At 44.3% G+C, this 18,054-nt stretch overlaps 2 protein-coding genes across 5 annotated transcripts in view; one reads left to right on the plus strand and one right to left on the minus strand.

Annotated features, from left to right (window-relative positions):
• The window catches only part of LOC129759762 (uncharacterized), a 37,751-nt gene that overhangs the window by 6,678 nt on the left and 13,019 nt on the right, over window positions 1-18,054 (plus strand). The window contains exons 1-2 of one of the 4 annotated variants that reach the window (XM_055757284.1): window positions 10,020-15,079; window positions 15,140-15,220. The exons of 1 other annotated variant lie outside the window; for it this stretch is intronic. In XM_055757284.1, the coding sequence (XP_055613259.1) occupies window positions 11,278-13,737 (2,460 nt within the window). In that variant the 5' untranslated portion in view covers window positions 10,020-11,277 and the 3' untranslated portion in view covers window positions 13,738-15,079; window positions 15,140-15,220. Of the gene's footprint in view, window positions 1-10,019; window positions 15,221-18,054 lie in introns of those variants that run through there. 2 more of the 4 variants (XM_055757283.1, XM_055757282.1) reach the window with 2 other exon arrangements.
• Window positions 233-16,791, minus strand: LOC129759764 (uncharacterized). The gene is made up of 2 exons (XM_055757286.1): window positions 10,855-16,791; window positions 233-8,238 (listed from the first exon to the last, which is right to left on the minus strand). The coding sequence occupies exon 2, from the start codon at window positions 6,827-6,829 to the stop codon at window positions 5,759-5,761; it is 1,071 nt and encodes a 356-aa protein (XP_055613261.1). The 5' UTR covers window positions 6,830-8,238; window positions 10,855-16,791; the 3' UTR covers window positions 233-5,758.

The raw sequence follows: 18,054 nt of genomic DNA on the forward strand, positions 1-18,054 counted from the left end.
TGACACAGATCTGTACTAAAAATATCATAACAAAGCTCTCACGCTAACACTGGCTTGACGTATGATTGAGCATTTTAAACTTATATTTTTGCATTATATTATGGCGCCGAATAGCTAAATTCATGCCACCCTGCAAATGTTCCAAAATAATTTAGTACAGATCCATGCCATCCTGCAACCGAACGGTGCCATTCTAAAGGGATGTCTATACATAGGCTGCGTTCTCTGCAGGATGGCATGGATCTGTACTAAATAATTTTTCGTTTTCCGTCGTTTGTTTTGATTTTGATATTCATCTTGCTTTCGGTAATGCGTGTGCGGCGAATTCGGTCAAAATTTTAGAAAATCATTTCCTCAACGCTAATTTTCGTCGGGACAGAAGTGTGGAGTGCATTTAGGTCTCGGTCACAGGAAGAATTACGGAAAGATTTCGATACCCGAATGTTTTGAATTGTGTGATTGTTTGCCGGTTCGAAATTCGTTGGGGTATTGTTTTGGTTAAAAATGAATCCGTCTGAAGTGATGTAAGTTTACTCGAACGTCCATTGATCGTTTTTCCGGGATTTTGCTAGTGATATAAGATAATTGTCGCGACTTGCTACGGTTCGGCTCATGATGACCGGTGAATATTACCCCCCTGGAAGAGTGATCAATAGATGGTTTGCTGAAGAAGCAATTCTACAAGTCGCAAGAGGGGCAAGCGAGAGCGGAAGTGGGAAAAGCCTTGTACTTGTTCCAGGATAATCCGGATGCGTTGTCCAAGTGCAGTTAACATCCCAGCCTCTGGTCTCTCAGACTACAAGGTTTGGTAATGCAGACAATGATGGCTTCGAATGGTGAAACTTACCAGGGGCCTCGGTGGAGCACTGCAATTTCTAGCTAGAACGTTGTCTATGGGGAAAACAATTTTTGCTATAATATTAGCTACATGGAGGATGCCCAGCACGGGCTTTCATACGCTTGATGGACCTGCTTCGAAATTGTTTTGAAATTGATTGGGCGGAACCTCAGCATATGATCCCGATGAACTGGCGACCGGCGGGTGATTGTTTTTTCGATCGAGACAAAATGCTTGGCTGCAAAGTGTTCCATTGGCGTTGGCTCCAGTTAACATTTTAAGGTAATGTAATATTTTCAACAATCATATTTGTTGTTTAAAAGTAAAATTAAAAACTAACTTAGTAAATCTTATAAATTTTTACTCCGTTGATTAGCAGTCAACTGTTCGGGAAAGTAAGACACCTTATGTAGCTGCTCGTTTGAATCAGCTCAAAAGTTTTAGTTTTGGCTGCTACTATAAAAATGTGCCTGGACTCGTGAGATGCTGCTACCCACTAATCTGACCTAATCGAATCGTTTTCGAGAATACAGAATTAAACTTGAATATCATTTTTCGATAACTTTCTATAGCTTCAACTTTTCTCTTACGATCGCAAACGAAAATCAGTCTTTGCCCTTTTTAAGCCACTGTCACTTACGTCCGTCCAGGGAGGTCAGCTGAAGGGATTTTCGAATCTGTGCTCAGTGGTTTTAACATTTCCCCGACCCGTAAACCTGGTCCAGAACCTGTTTCCTAGACAGATTTACCAATTGCCTCAATCTCTACTTGTCCACGGACCCATCCGTTGCGGTTTTGATCATCCGTGATATACACTAAACCGCCTGGCTTCAACGGTCTTGAATCTTCTAACCGTTTGGTACTCACGTTCAACGACGGCATATATTCTTCCCCACACTTTAGCCACCGCTTCCATAGTTCATCGGCGATGCACTGGAACCTCTGGTAAGTGCTTCGAAGTGCCTCTGCCAGAATTGTTAGCGCTATGCGAAGATCCTTCAGTTCGGTTACCGTGCCACGCAAAAAATGGTTCGGCGTAAGGGCCTCAACAATAACGGTCTTAGTGTGTTTCATCGCTCATTCGGTGTTCCGCATTCAGGGTTGCCATAGTCGTCTTGACCGTTCGTACCATCCGCTCCCATATACCCCCATATGGGGTGCAAAAGGCGGATTGAAACATTAGTGAACACGGTAGCGCAGTCTGTTCCGATTCGACGAATCTGCTCTTGCAGTTCCTTTCGAGTTGGTGCCGTTGTAAAAGAAGATAACAATAGGAGGGCCTCTGCGCAGCACGAATCTCCGAATTGCCGTGATACACGAATCAGTATTCAGCTTGTGTGCCACTTCCAGGTACACTGCACGGACCGCCAGGCGCGTGAAAAGTACAACCCACCGTTTCTCGACACGGCGTCCCACGATTACCTCAAACGGTCCAAAATAGTCGACACCCACATGACTGAAGCGTCTCAGGAAAGGCGTGCGGTACGTGCGGTCGGCTCCTTTTTACTTTGCACCATTGGCAATTATCCATCGACCGCTTCACACAGCTTCTCAGCTTAGGGATATAAAAGCGTTGCCGAACTTCGTTAAACGTGGTCTCCCGGTTAGCGTGTGCAAAACGCCGATGATAATCAGCTAGCAGTAGATTGGTGATTTCGTGGGCGCTTGGTAGGGTGATGGGGAATCTCGTATCGTATGGAATGAATTCTGCAGATTTTGTCCTGCCGTTCATTCGCAACACGTCACAATCGTCCAGGAACGGCCTACAATGATAGATGGCACTGTGTTTCTCGATCGGAAGACGTCACGGATCACCAATCTCTTCAATCGTTCGGTGGCGTCCGGAATAACCTCGATGGGTGCTCGAGCAATGCGGCGACGACAGTTGGAGATAAATCTGTAAACGCAACAGATCCCAACAGACTTACATCGATGATAGGTTCGTTCGTCTTGAAAGTGTGGGACATGTGGCACGCTCGAAGCTCGATTGTCGTTTTTGGTATTGGTGTTTTCTGCGTCGGCCACCTCTCCTCTGGTTGCTGGAGAAACTCGGGTCCGTTGAACCAGGGCCCTTTCGGTTCCAGGCAGGGACCTCTGCCCCACTTGGTAAGTGTATCTGCCAAATTAGCCTTCGAGGGCACCCAGCGCCACTCGTCGATCTTCGTCTCCTGTAGAATCTCGCCAATCCTGAATGCGACAAACGCTATGTACTTCCGTTGATCGGATCGAATCAATGAAAGCACATTTTGAGAATCGGTCCAGAGCACACGCTTCGTTACCTTCAGCGCATGATTATCGAGATAGATTCAAATTTTTTACACATTGGGCGGACGTAGGTAAGCAAGCTGCCCCAAAGGTACCCATATCCATAATGTACACGTCCGGCTTGGTGGTAGGGTCTGTTCGGAAAAGGAAACGCAATACGTGCATATCAGCTTCCCAAATCCGGTATTGGTGGAACATTTCGCGTATGTCCGCCTTGACAGCCACCGGTCGTTCCCGAAATTGTTGAATGATATGTCGCTGGCAACGGAGTTAAAAGATCCGGTCCAGAAAGTAGAATGGAGTTGTTATGGGCCTGCGCTTTGAAGAAGTTAAAATGGAAAGAAATGGAATAGCGAAGCTCACTAATGATAACTGCGACTCCTGGAAGTTGGAGGTCGAGTTCCTGCTGGCGAGGGAAGATCTCTCGAGGTACATTTCGCCAGGGGTAAAACCGGAAACTGCTGCCGACAATCGAAACGTTGCTGAACTGGCTGCCTGGGATAAAGGCGGGCGACGATTGGGTTGCTACTGAGCCGCAGCCAACACGTGCACATCCGGAATACTACCACGGCGAAGGATGTATGGGAGAACCCTAAGCGGCAACACGAAACTAAGACCCTTAGTTCCAAGGTCCACATCTTGAAGACGATTTGCGACCTGAAATACGAAGAAAGTGACGACGTCGAGGAACACTTACTCGAGTTCGAGAGCCTTTTTGAGAAGTTGGCGAATGCTGGAACCATTCTGGCTGACGATCTGCAGGTGATTTTGGTTTTCTGTAGCCTACTGAGTACCTTCGATGCCCTGAGTACCTTCGATGCCCCGATGCCCTGGCGATCCGGAGCCAGCGTCTTCACTTGCTGCCAGCTAAGGTTCTCGTCAACTGTGCGGATTTCAGTGGCTAGACTTCGCCGCCACGAGCTTCTGGGCCTGCCTCTTCTTCGATGCCCATCTGGATTCCAGTCAAGCGCCTCTCTGCAAATCTCGTTTTCATCTCTTCGCAGTGTGTGCCCAATCCATTTCCACTTACGTTCCCGAATCTCGATTTCTAGCGCCTTTTGATGACACCGGCGATGAAGTTCAACGTTTGAGATCCAGTTGCCAGGCCACCAAGCGCGGATGATGTTGCAGTTTTCGCGTCGTCACCGCATATGTGCACCAAGTTTCACACCCGTACAGCAAGACGGATTTGACGTTTGAGTTGAAGATTCGGATCTTAGTTCGTAGAGAAATCTGGCGTGAGCGCCAGATGTTTCGGAGACTCGCAAACGCAAATCGGGCTTTTCTGATCCGGGTTTCGATGTCCTTCTTGGTACCACCATCAGGCGTAATCTGGCTACCAAGATACTGGAAGCACTCCCAGCAAACATTTTTGTAGGTATATTTCTCAACAAACTTTGCTATACATTTCATATACATTATAAAATCATCTTATATAACTCGAAAAAACAGCATTTACGTACTAAAGTGGAGGTAATATACATACATATTTTTAACTTCTGGCTTAAGCGATAAGAGTTGTAAAAATTGGACGATATACAACACCTTTTACCGTACATCCTGACAGTATGCGAGAGAGCGCAAGTTTTGCTCTCAATGCATGCAAACCGTTGCCAGCGACAATATTTGCTGCTTCTCTCATTGGCCAGTTTATCCAAATGGACCCTCTGATTTTAAGAAATCTGGTTGCACTGCTTATCGCAAAGAGAACAACAAGGTTGTTTTCTCATTTGAACCCGCACGCGGGAGACAAATTTGCAAACATGGCGGACTTTTGTCATATACGAGTCGGTAGACTTCAACTAACCATTCTTACGATCATTTACTTGGTTTGGTAGGAATTACGATTCGCATTAACATTGTTAACGAGTTGAGCTGACATTTCTAATGCGATGTTATGTTTGCTGGGACTCCACTGTCTCAACCTGTTGTCCAGCTACCACGAAATTGGAACGATTTTCTGTGTTGACTTCCATCGACTTGGTCTTTCCGACATTGATTTTGAGACCTGCTACCGGAGCTTTCAGTGAGGTCGTCGAGTTTGCTCTGCATGTCTTGTTGTGTTTGGGCGAGCAAAACAATATTGTCTGCCAGGTCAAGGTCGTTCAGTTGGTCAATTGCTGAAGGATTCCACGGCAATCCTCGGTTTGGTCTACAGTCAATCGATCCAGTCAAGATCTCATCCATTACGATGAGAAAAAGCAGCGGTGACAAAATACATCCCTGTCTCACTCCAGCAGTTATCGTGATTGGTTTGGACAAGACACCGTCGCGTCGTGCCGAAAATGTCTCGTACTGTGTTTCGATGAGATGGACTAGTTTCTCTGGGACCCCTCGTCGTCTAAGAGCAGCCCAGATGTTTTCGTGGTTCAGTCGGTCAAATGCTTTTTCGAAATCAACGAACACCAGCAGAAAAGAGTCCTGGAATTCGTTGATTTGTTCCAGTATTATTCGTAGCGTTGTGATGTGGTCCACACATGATCGTCCGGATCGGAATCCAGCTTGTTGCCGTCGGAGTGTAGCGTCGATTTTTTCCTGGATCCTGTTCAGGATCACTTTGCAGAGTACTTTGAGGGTTGTACAGATCAAAGTTATGCCACGCCAGTTACCGCACTCTGTCAGGTCTCCTTATTTCGGGATCTTTACGAGGATACCCTAAATCCAGTCGGCCGGGAATATTGCAGTATCCCAAATGTCAGCGAAAAGACGGTGCAACATTTGTGCTGACAAGGCAGGGTCGGCTTTGAGCATTTCAGCAGGAATGTAATCGATTCCAGGCGCTTTGTTGGATTTCATGTCCTTGATTGCCGCTTCTATTTCAGCCAGCGAGGGCGCTTCTGAGTTGACGCCATTAATGCGACTTACTGTGGGCGCCTCGAGCTGCGGGTTCTGTTGGCCATTGCTATTTGTAACTCGGAAGAGTTGTTCAAAATGCTCAGTCCAACACTTGAGCTGATTTGTTCGATCTGTCAGCAGCTGACCTGCTCGGTCTTTCAGCGGCATTCTTGCATTAGTCCTTGCACCACTAAGGCGGCGAGATATATCATATTCTTCGACTAGGGAGTTTGTCAAGGCTCTCTTGTCTCGTCTACAAGCTCGTTTAACTGCCTTTTCCAGCTCCGCATATCGTAAGCGGGCGGCTGCTTTGGCTGACCCGGTACATGCCTGCTCAATTCCGACTTTCGCCTTTCTCCGATCATCGATCATCCTCCAGGTTTCATCCGACATCCATTCACTTCGTCTTCCACAAACTTTACCGAGAGTACCATGGCTCGTCGTGATAAAGGCATTCTTGATTCCACACCACTGTTCTTCGACTGTTCCGTCTGTCGGCAACTTCGAGGCTCGGGATTCTAGCTGTTCAACGTATGCCCTTTTCACCTCAAGATTCTCCAACCGGCGGACGTCGTATCGACAACCGACTTTCTCCTCGCGCCGTTGAACACGCGCAACTCTCAGTCGTATCTCGCCAAGGACGAGGTGATGGCCAGATACAATGTCTGCGCTTCGTTTGTTACGAACATCAAGAAAGCGCCTTCTCCATTTTCGGCTGATGCAGATGTGGTCAATTTGATTTTCTGTTCGGCCATCTCGGGATACCCAAGTGACCTTATGTGCTGGTCGAAGGGGGAAGAGCGATCCGCCGATCACCATGTTGTTGTTGCCACAAAATTCTACAAACAGCTCTCCGTTTTTGCTCATCTGTCCTAGACCATGGCGCCCCATGATGCGCTCAAAGTCCTGATTATCGGAGCCAATCTTTGCGTTGAAGTCGCCTAAGTGGATTTGAATGTCACCCTTCGGAATTCTCTCTGCAAATCGGCAACGTCAGTTGGCGCATAACACTGGACCATTGTAAGGTTTCTAACCCGTGTTCTGAATCTGGCTACGATTATTGATTTCGTTGATCGGTTCCCATCTTATAAGGGCCGCATGGGCCTGCGGGCTTAATAGGAAACCAACTCCTCGTTCCCGAGTAGCGTGTTCTCCTCGTATGCCAGAGTAAAGCAGTACTTGGCCAGACTGTGTCTTGTGTTCTCCAGTGTTAGGCCAAAGGACATCGCTCAGTCCCAATATCTCTAGCTTGAGGCGGCTAGCTTCTCTAGCAAGTTGAGCCAGCTTACCTGGCTGGGCAAGGGTCAAAACATTCGAGGCAACTGAGGAGGCAAAATATATTTCAAATGTCATCGAAGATTCTGCATTTTCCGTAAGGGGTGTCCGGAATTGGATCGTCGATTCGGGTGCAAGCTCGCACATGTGTGCTGATAAGAATCAGTTCCATGAGATGGAGTCAAACCGAAGTATTCCGAGGACGGTGACGGTTGCTGATGGCAAGCAAGCAGTGGTCGAAGGAGTTGGCTCATGCAAAATCCTTTGCTATGGTAGCCAAGGTATCGAAAATACTATGACGTTGGGCGAGGTTCTCTACGTTCCTGATCTCCAAATGAACCTGGTTTCGGTTGGCAAGCTTGTGCAGAAGGGAGCCGAGGTATTCTTCAATCAAGACGGTTGCACCATTTCGAAAAACAGTCGTATCGCAACCAGGGCTCAACACAGAAACGGGTTGTACCACATCCAGATGGTGGAGCGGGTGATTGCAGCCTCGGACCAGTGCAGCAAGAAAAATTGCGTGCACGAATGGCATCGCAAGTTGGGTCATCGAAACATTGACGATATCAAGCGGTTGGCAAATCTGAGTTTTGACATGGGGGTATACGATTGTGGCAATCGAATCACCGTCGGGATTCATCTGAGTCACAAGCGTTAAAGACCCGTCCGTGTGCTGTGACAGGCGCGAGTCTAAGATAAGCTGCTTTCGATCTGGCACACGGCGGGCAGAAAGCCTAGGCATTCGAGTAGTGTCACACTGCGTCCGATCTTAGCAGTAAAGTATACAATGATAAGTGTTGAGCGTGTAAAAACTGCGCGACTCGGCAGCCCTTGTCAGAAAGTGTGCGCGAGATAGGCCATTACGAACGGGGGAAAAAAACATAAACAAAAACAAGCGGGAGATAGATGGAAATTTGTAGCGTGTGTAGTACGGAGTATTCAAATTAAAAAGTATTTCCTAATCCTAATTGTTAAAACCACTGGATACTATGATGCGAAATTTAGGCCGGAACAAATATCAAATTCTTAGGGTACGAACACAGTGAGCGCGAAGCGAACTGCGAAGCGAAATATTCATTCACCGGATGAATTTCGCAAGTTCGCTTTTGAAGGCCGGCCACAGTGCACGCGAATTGCGAAGCGGTTCAACACTGAAAAAAACCTTCGGTGTTGCAAAAATTAATCACACGTGAAAAAATCTTTGCAAATTAACAAAACTGTGAGCGAGGGATACGCACCGCGCAAAAAAAAACTAATCCGCGTTAATTCCGAAAAACTCAATCAATTAGTAACAGTCGAATTTTGCAGTCTGACGCTATGAAACGCCATCTTAAAATCCAATACGGCGGCTTCCGTTCAACTTTAAAATAATTTAAATGACTGAAAATAGCAAAAAAAAATCTACTAAAACTATGACATAAATATAAAAAAAATTTGAAAAACAAATACAATATAATAATAACAAATATTACGAAACGCTGACAAAACTTTAATAAAAATATGGCAATGGTGATAAAAATATTACAAAAATATTAGAAAAATATACCAAATCTATGATAAATTTGACATTGAAATGGCAAAGCCATGACCAAATTAAAAAAAAAAATTGACAAAAATTAATAAAAGTTGACTAAATAATAACAACAAATTAGTAATAATGCCAAAACTCGAAATTAAAAACTTTGACAAATATTTGACAACATTATGGAAAATATGAAAAATGGAATAAAAATATGACAAATATAATAACTAATCAAAAATTACAAATACAGACCCCGTTCGTTTTGGCAACACGCCCGAAAATTTTATGTTGCCAAAATCGAATGTTGCCAAAATCGAACGGTTTTTTTGTCACTTTTTTATTTTTGATTTTTAATTCAAATATTAGTCAAAATTTATGTAAAACCTTATATTAGCATACAATTTTTCAATTTGACTTAATTATATTAGTTATGTGCAATAAACATGGAAAAATTCATGTTTTTACTGTTTAAAACTATCATAATTAAGCCGAATGAAAAAATTTCATGCTAATATTACGTTTTACATTAATTTTTATTTGTTTGAAATGAAAATAAAAAATAAAAAAAAGACAAAAAAACGTCTTTTTTGGATGTTGCCAAAAACGAACGGTTTTTGCTCGGATGTTGCCCATAGATTTGTATAGATTGTGTCATTTTTTCGTCGTATTTGCGATATATTTTTTACATATTCATCATTAATAAATTATTATTATTATTATTATTATTATTATTTTTATTATATGTTTGGATTTGTCTTTTTTTTTAAATGTTGTGATTTTTATGTCGTATTTGTCATCATTTTGTCATTTTTCTTACATATATTTGAAAGTATTTTGTTATATTTTTATCTCATTTTTCATAATTTTGTTAGATTATTGTCATTATTTTTGACAAATTTTTGTCATATTTTTTTCAGAACTTTGTCATATTCTAGCCATTTTGCCTTATTTTTTGTCAGATTTTTGTGATTTTATTGTAAATTTGTTGTTATTATTTTGTCATTTTTGTAAATTTATTGTCAAATATTGGTCCTTATATTAGTTCTGTCAGGTAATTTTATTATCAAATTTTGATTATAATTTTATCATAAATTTTTTTTCTCATTTGTCATAGTTTTGCCATTTCTGTGATTTTTTTCTCGTATTTTTGTCTAATTTTGTAATATTTTTCATATTTTTCGGCTTAATTATTTAACCACATTTGGCGTGTTTTATTCAAAGTTTTGTCATTTGTCACTACTTTTTTAGTCATATTTTTTAATTTTAGTAATAGTTATTCATATTTTCCCACAGTTTTGTATTATTTTTGTCAATATTACTTTAGTTTTATAACACTTGTTATATTTTTGTTTATTCTTTTCAGTGCTTTTTTGCAGTTCTCTCAAAATTTTTGTTAAATTTTTGTCAGTAATTTTTCATCTACTTTTTTATCCCTTTTACTCATTTCTTATATTGTGGATGGACCTTACGATTTTCAGTTATTTATTGCATTTTGAATTAAGCGGAAACCGCCATCTTGTATTTCAAAATGGCGTCGGACAGCCAAATTCTACTTCTACTTATTGAGTACTTTCATCCAATACCCATATTGTGGGAGTTTCATGTGCTTTTCAGTCACTTCCAGCATTTTAAAGTTGAGTGAAAGGGGCCATATTGGATTTCAAGGTGGCGTCGGATAACAAATTCCAACTTCTATCCGTTCAGCCCCTTCACCCTATACACATATTGTGGGGCTTTCATGCCACCGGTCGTTTATTGCCAGTTATAACTTGTTTCAATAGAAAAAGACTGAAACCGCGTTTGTTTCGAAAATCCTTGCTAAAAAACCGTGCATTTTTCATTACCAAAACAGAAACGGCAATGATAATTAAATAAATCAACTTTTGAAAAATTTTTTTTTGATAAATCATTTTACGATAAAAAATATCCGAGAGAATATTTTCAGTGTATGTCCGGATGAACAGGATGAATTCGCGCGATCCAGCCGGGTCTTCGCACGAAAATTCGCTTGCACTGTGGCCGGTCCATGTTTTTTTCAACGTGTTTCAATGAGAAGCGGTTTTTCGCGCGAATTGGAAATTCGCTTCGCACTTCGCACCGCGCTCACTGTGAATTCGACCTTATGCCTGCAAATGTAAGTTGATAAGTTTGATATCAAAAAGCATCAAATACAATAATATTTTAAACAGTCGATTATGTCAGAATAGGTAGCAGCATATCACGAGGCCAGGTACATTTATATTGTAGAAGCCAAAACTAAAATTGTAAGTCGGCAAAACATACTAACAACTGAAGCTACTAAATAAAATAAAATTTATCTTTCTAGTTTGAGCTGAATCAAACGAGCAGCTACATAAGGCGTTTCACTTTCCCCAATATTTCTCAAAAGTTTTACTGGTGCATAACCTCACTTTGAGATGGGAAGCTGCAGCAAATGTGCAGAGCCGGACAATGAGGGAATGGTTGCCTGCGACGATTGTGGGGCATGGTTCCATTTCGTTTGCGTGAGTGAATCACCCGGTGTGGAACACCGAGAGTTCCGATGCTAAGAGGGAGAAAAAGGGGAAAAAGTCTAGCAAGAAATCCACTGCCGGAACTCTTCCGAAACCCTTACCTCTTCAGGCAAATCCCGGCAAGCAAGCGCCCACCGGAAGCAAAAAATTCACCATCGAATCATAACATCGTCTCCGATCCGGGATACACTCGAGCAAGCCAACCAGATGACGGCAAATCGATCGCGTCAAGAAACAGCAAACGATCCACTTCGCGATTGAAGCTGGGAATGCGTCGGATGGAAGAGGAGTTCGCGATGAAGGAACAGCAGCTTGAGGCGGAAAAGATTCTCAGCAAGAGACGTATGGAGCTCGAGCAGCGGCTAGCGCAGAAACGCTTCCAGCAGGAAAAAGAACTGCAAGAAAGACGACTGGTGCAGGAAAAAGCGATGCTCGAAAGGCAGCTTGCTGAAGAAATCGATTTCCAACGGAAGCAGCGTGCCCTGCAGGAAAAATTTCAGCGTGACCGCTACCAACTGGCAGTTAGAGAAGTAGGAAGCGACGATGGTGCAGTTGGTGAAGAGCCGAACGATTTTTCTGAACACGAAAGCCGGAAAAAGGCGAACGATTGGCTCATTCGCCGCATCGATCCGGAACCAAGGCTGAAAGATCTCAACGAATGCGAAACCGAAGACCAGGAGGTTCGTGAGTATTTCAAGCGAGCGATAAATGATCGACTACCCACACAGCACCTTCAATCAACCCCCACCCAAGAGATGCGCCGCGTGAGCCCTATTCTTCAGAGGCAACCGGACAACCGTGAATGTCGTCACCAAGAACCCTGTTTGGGAACCAATCAGAAACATGAGGAGGTATCGTCAACGTCGACAAACAGCTCTCGAGACGGGTCGGGGCCCACCAGGGCACAACGAGCCGCCCGTCAGGTCCTGTCCAAGAAACTACCGACATTCACCGGAAGGAGTGAAGATTGGCCGCTGTTTTACAGCAGTTATACCAACTCGGCAGATGCCTGCGGATTCAGTAACGTCGAGAACCTCGTCCGTCTGCAAGAGTGCCTTAAAGGTCCGGCATTGGAATCCGTCCGTAGTCGGCTACTCTTGCCAAACTCCGTGCCGCAGGTGATCGAAACACTTCGCATGCTGTACGGCAAACCCGAGCAGCTGATCCATACGCTGTTGAATAAAGTACGGAAGACGGATGCTCCGAGAAGCGATCGACTCGAAACCTTTGTTCCTTTCGGGATGGCGGTCCAAGAGTTGTGTGACCATTTGGAAGCGGTCAACCTTCAGGATCACTTGGTCAATCCGATCCTAATACAAGAGCTGGTTGATAAACTCCCGGCCGCAACGAAGCGCGAATGGGTGCAGTGCCGGAGATTGGCTGACCGAGTAACTCTCCGTACATTCGCGGATTTCACATCCAATATCGTAGCTGAGGCCAGCGAGGTTATTCTCGTGATCGATCCGAAAGAGACAGCATCTGCAAAGGGAGACAAGTCAAGACTGAAGGAAAAAGGGTTTGTTCTTGCACACAGCGGCGCCAGTAACACTCCAGCGAAATACCAACTTGTTTGTTCGATCTGCAAGAAGGAGGGACATCGGGTCAGAAGCCGCGACATTTTCCGGAGTATGAACAGTACGGAACGGCTGAAGAGGAAGGAAGAACACAAACTGTGCGAACGGTGCCTAAATGAGCACAAAGGATGGTGTAGGTTCAAGATAAACTGCAACGTTGGAGCTTGTCGGGAACACCATCATCCACTGGTGCACCGGAATACAATTACCAAGCCAAGTTTAAAAGATACAGTGCCGTCAATTACGGAACAGCATCACACCCATACAACCGAGCAGGGCTCGATAATTTACAGGATTGTACCGATCACTCTCCACTACAAACAAAGGTCGGTGTCAACTTCCGCCTACTTGGACGAAGGTTCGTCTATGACGCTCATCGAGGAGGGGCTCGTCGATAGCCTGAATGCTAAAGGTCGACTACAGCCACTAACACTGGAGTGGACGAGTAATATTGTACGCCAAGAACCTAATTCAATATGCCTGACACTGCAGGTGTCAGGTTGCACAACGGGACAACGTTCAGTATTAAAAGAAGCACGAACCGTGAAGAAGCTGAGCCTTCCAAGACAGCGCGTCAATTTCAAGGAAATCACCAGTCAATATTCGCATCTTCAGGGTCTGGACATGGCAAATCAAGAAGGAGACGAACCGAAGATTCTGATCGGACTCAACAATGTCCATTTGATGGCACCTTTGGAGTCAAAGATTGGAAACATCAACGAACCAATTGCGGTCAGATCTTACCTCGGTTGGACCATTTACGGACCTGGTGGAGATTCACACCCTGAAGGCTTCCTGGGTTGCCATCGTGAACGTAACAACCAGGAGCAACACTTCATTGTCACCGAGAATGCTGGAGTTTCGGTAAATGAACTTCCGGAGTCGAGTGAAATTCGCCGAGCTGGAAATCTGTAGCAAAAATCAACAAGAACGTGTGGAGGGCCACTTTGAAGCCGGAATACGATTCAAGCGTAGCAATTCCGAACAGCCGGTCAGGTTCCCGATGGCGCTTAAGAGTGTGAGTGGTTTTGAACGAGGGCTAAACAATGATCCCGCCCTCGCGGAAGCTGTACGCAAAAAAACCGAGGAATCTCAGGCGAAGCAGTTGTCCATCCTTCGTATGCACCCAATGAGCACAGTGCACGGAACTAGATTGTTGCACTCGGTTGAAGGTTTTCGTGACTTGGAGGAGGCGCATTCCGACTTGGCAGATAAGCCCACTAGTTGGGGTAGGAGTTCTTGCTTAGATTCTAACGGAATCTCGTTCAATGAACCTGACAAATCGATCGTCTACGCGAGTTGGGTTTCACGATGGAATGGTCAGTTGCATACAATCTGTTGCGTTGCCGAACGATTGAAAAGATTGGTGATCCGTCTTCTCAAATGGACCGTTGTCTCACTGAAGCAAGAAGAATACCAACAAGCCGAGGTTGTCTCATGGAAAGTGGAACGAGAGTCGTTTGTATGTGATATGGCTGTCACCTCGAAGAACCGCCAGCTGACATCGAGGGACTGGATTCCTTCCAAGAAACCTCACTTGGACGATCAGAATCGCAACGGATGGGTCCGTGGACAAGAAGAGGGAGTCATTGTTGGAGAAGGCGACCGTTTTCGCCAGGCTATGGTTCGAACTTTTAGTGGATTGTTTCGGCGACCTGTGGCTGAACTCGCAGTCATAAAGATTGAGGCAATTGGTAAATCTGTCCAGGAAGCAGGTTCTGGACCAGGTTTACGGGTCGGGGAAATGTTAAAACCACTGGGCACAAATGCGAAAATCCCTTCAGCTGGCCTCCCTGGACGAACGTAAGTGACAGCGGCTGGGAAAAAGCGCGAAGACTGTTTTTCGTTTGCGATCGGAAGAGAAAAGTTGAAGCTATAGAAAGTTGTCGAAAAAGTGAGATTTATTTTAATTCTGTATTCCCGAAAACGATGTAAGTTTGTTTAAGAATTTGTTTTATATTCATTAGCTTACACAAATATTTTAAACAGTCGATTAGGTCAGAATAGGTAGCAGCATCTCACGAGGCCAGGTACATTTATATAGTAGAAGCCGAAACTAAAATTGTAAGTCGGCAAAACATACTAACAACTGAAGCTACTAAATTAAATAAAATTTATCTTTCTAGTTTGAGCTGAATCAAACAAGCAGCTACATAAGGCGTTTCACTTTCCCCAATACTAATAGTACGGATATTTCTTAAAACTAGTAGTACGGGAGGGACTGATTATAATATTCAAACCTCTAAAAGGTGAAACAGTGAGTACAAAACGAATACATTGAAGAAATTGTTGGCTAAATTTAATTAAAAACACGTAGGTCACGTACGAGGAAAATAACCTACAAACGAGGTTCAGGACGGTTTCAATCAACGTTAATTATAATCAAACAATTGTAATCGTAAGTAGAAACTTTATATTCTAAATTAGTTATCCTAAAAATTATATTCCTAAAAATAAGGTTCAGGACGGAAAAGTGATAGTCATTCACCGATCCGAACAAGCGAAGGCAAGTGTGAGAGCCCGAGTAGAAGAAAACTAAATGTAAGTTTTCAGCTAACATTTGTTTAGGACTCTAAATTAATAAAATATAAACTGTTTTAGCTTCAAGCTGCTACACTAGAGAAAGGCTGCTTTGAGGATTCTTTTCTTATCCGAACACTTGAAGATTTACAATCTTCCGGACATAACCTCAAGATGTCGGATCCGGCGAATGATACGATCAGGAATGTGGAGAAATCGATCAACAATCGCAACTGCATGTATTGCGAGGAAGTTGATAGCGAAGATTACATGGTCCAATGCGACATGTGTAGCTTTTGGAGTCACTATCAATGCGCGGGAGTTACCGAGGCTGATAAGAATGTGCCATGGAACTGCACGAAATGCAGTAATTTGCTGCACGTTCCCAAAATAAGGAAACCTGTTAAAAAGAACGTTTCCAAACGGACGGGAAGTGCCAAAAGCGATGTCGGAACGGAGCTTCGAGAAGGTCGGCCATCGATTCAAGAATCTCTGAGCCTTCTCGAACAAGAATCGGCTGCGATCGAGCAGCAACTGCAGGAGGAGAAAATACTGCACGACAAACGCTTGGAATTGGAGAGATCGGTGAACGAAAAAAGGCGTGCGCTGCAACAAAAGATGCAGGAGGAGAAACTTTGCCAGGAGAAGCTGCAACTAGAACAGCAATTGGCGGACCACAAGGACTTCTTGATCCGGTAGAAGCAGATGCGCGACCAGTTCCGGAAAATGAAAGCCGATCTGAGTCAGGAGTTTGAGAGCGACAAAGAGGACAGCGATCCGGATTGTTGCGGGGCGGATGAAAAGAAACACGCTGAATCTTGGCAGCGGTAGTAAACAGCTTCAAGCTGCAAATTTATTTTATAAATTAATAATGGGGTTTTAGATTTTAATTATAGCTAGCATTCAACTCACAAATTCAGTGTTCACTCCCTAACTTTGCACCCGAACAATGTTTCTTGATAGATGGCGTGGGTGGCAACGCTGTTGATTGAGGTTAGAATGAGTTTGCATGATGGTTTTTAATATTTGTTTTGTGATTTACCTACAATTTCCGTACTAGTATCTAGCTAACGTTCCGTACTATTCCGTAACTGTTCCGTACTATTTATGTGTAATTTCGTGCTACTAGGTAGCGGAAAGCTCTAGTTTGTTTTAGATAATTGGCTATTGCTGTAACCATGAATTAGGTTAGGTTAGGATATGTAAATTTAGTTAGATTTAAATTGTAAATAGTACCTTAGCTTATGAAATAGGCTTCCTGATCGCAGAAACAACTAGCGAAAATATCCGCACAGAACTAGGTAGCACTTTTAACTTAACTAATTTATTTAACTTCGCGGAAAACTTTGTCACTTGGACCAACGCTCGTTGTCGAGAAGAAAAGAATGACGTGACGAAAAACGTTGATCAGCAGCCACTGAACTCTAGTTATCAGCGGCCTGTCGGAAAGCGATTAGGCAGGGATGCCAGTTTCCAACACGGATGTTGGTTCCACGAAGACGAAGGCGTGGGTAGAGACGCAGGAAGATCCCCGCGGCGCTTACCCCAAGAAGCCGGCAGCAGCGCCAAGGAGTTTTCCTCTCACTGTGCTTAACGCGTTGGAGGAACGGCATGGCGAGACAGATTCGGAACAGAGCGGGATTGGACGCCAACGCAAGCACGAACCATTGGCGACGTCATCGAAAGGCGAGGCTCAAGCGGAGAAGAAGAAAAACTCCGAAAGACTCCGACCATCGTTTCAAAGAGCTGTTGGAGCACTACTTGAAGGCAAATGGATCGCAACAGGAGCCGGAAGCATCCGAACCGGAAGAGTCTGAGCTGGAAAAGCTCGAACAGGCTTTGATTAGGAAGTTGTTAGAACGTAACACGTTAGGACGAGCTTGTAGTGTTAGTTCAGGGCCAACTAAAGAACAGTTGGCTGCACGACAAGTTGCGTCCAGACATCTTCCTACTTTTCGAGGCGAGCCAGAGGTGTGGCTCCAATTCATCAGCTGCTTCGAATACACCACGGAGGCGTGTGGGTACACCAATACCGACAATTTGAAGAGACTTCAAGATAGCCTTCAAGGACTAGCCAAGGAAGCAGTTCAAAGCCGATTGCTCATGCCTGAGTCGGTGCCTGAGGTCATCGAAAATCCGCGTCAACTGTTCGGTAATCCGGAAAAGCTGTTGAAGTCACTGATGGCTAAAGTGCGGACAGTACAAGCCCCTCGAGTGGACAAGTTAGAGTCGTTCCTTTACTTCGGGATCACGGTAAAGCAGTTGTGTGATCACCTTGTTGCGGCCAAGCTACACGACCACTTGAGCAACCCCATGCTGGTAGCGGAATACGTCGATAAGCTGCCCTCCGATTATCAATTGGATTGGATACGCTTCAAGAGAGGTAGGACGGATCTTCCTCTTCGTATGTTTGCCGCTTTCATGAAAGGAATCGTGTCGGAAGTTTCTGAGGTGGCTGACTTCAACGGGGAGCAGAATACTGTGGTTGCGGAAGGACGGCGAATGTACAAAAGGAAGGAACGCGTGAATGCCCACGACACTAAAGTGTTTCCGGTCGTGCAGAATACGATGCCGGCGAGAACGAGAAAGCCCTGCCCGATGTGCAATCGCACAGACCACAAACTAAGGTTCTGTGACGATTTTGCGTCACTTTCATTACCGGATCGTCAAAGGTTAGTCGATAGACTCAAGCTGTGCAACATTTGTCTGTGT

Source organism: Uranotaenia lowii, unplaced genomic scaffold, assembly GCF_029784155.1.
Source record: "Uranotaenia lowii strain MFRU-FL unplaced genomic scaffold, ASM2978415v1 HiC_scaffold_266, whole genome shotgun sequence".
Lineage (NCBI taxonomy): Eukaryota > Metazoa > Arthropoda > Insecta > Diptera > Culicidae > Uranotaenia > Uranotaenia lowii.

What these genes read in the sequence shown, in the direction of transcription:
- LOC129759764 (XM_055757286.1), bottom strand. Translation starts at nt 6,829, where the DNA reads ATGGGGCGCCATGGTCTAGGACAGATGAGCAAAAACGGAGAGCTGTTT.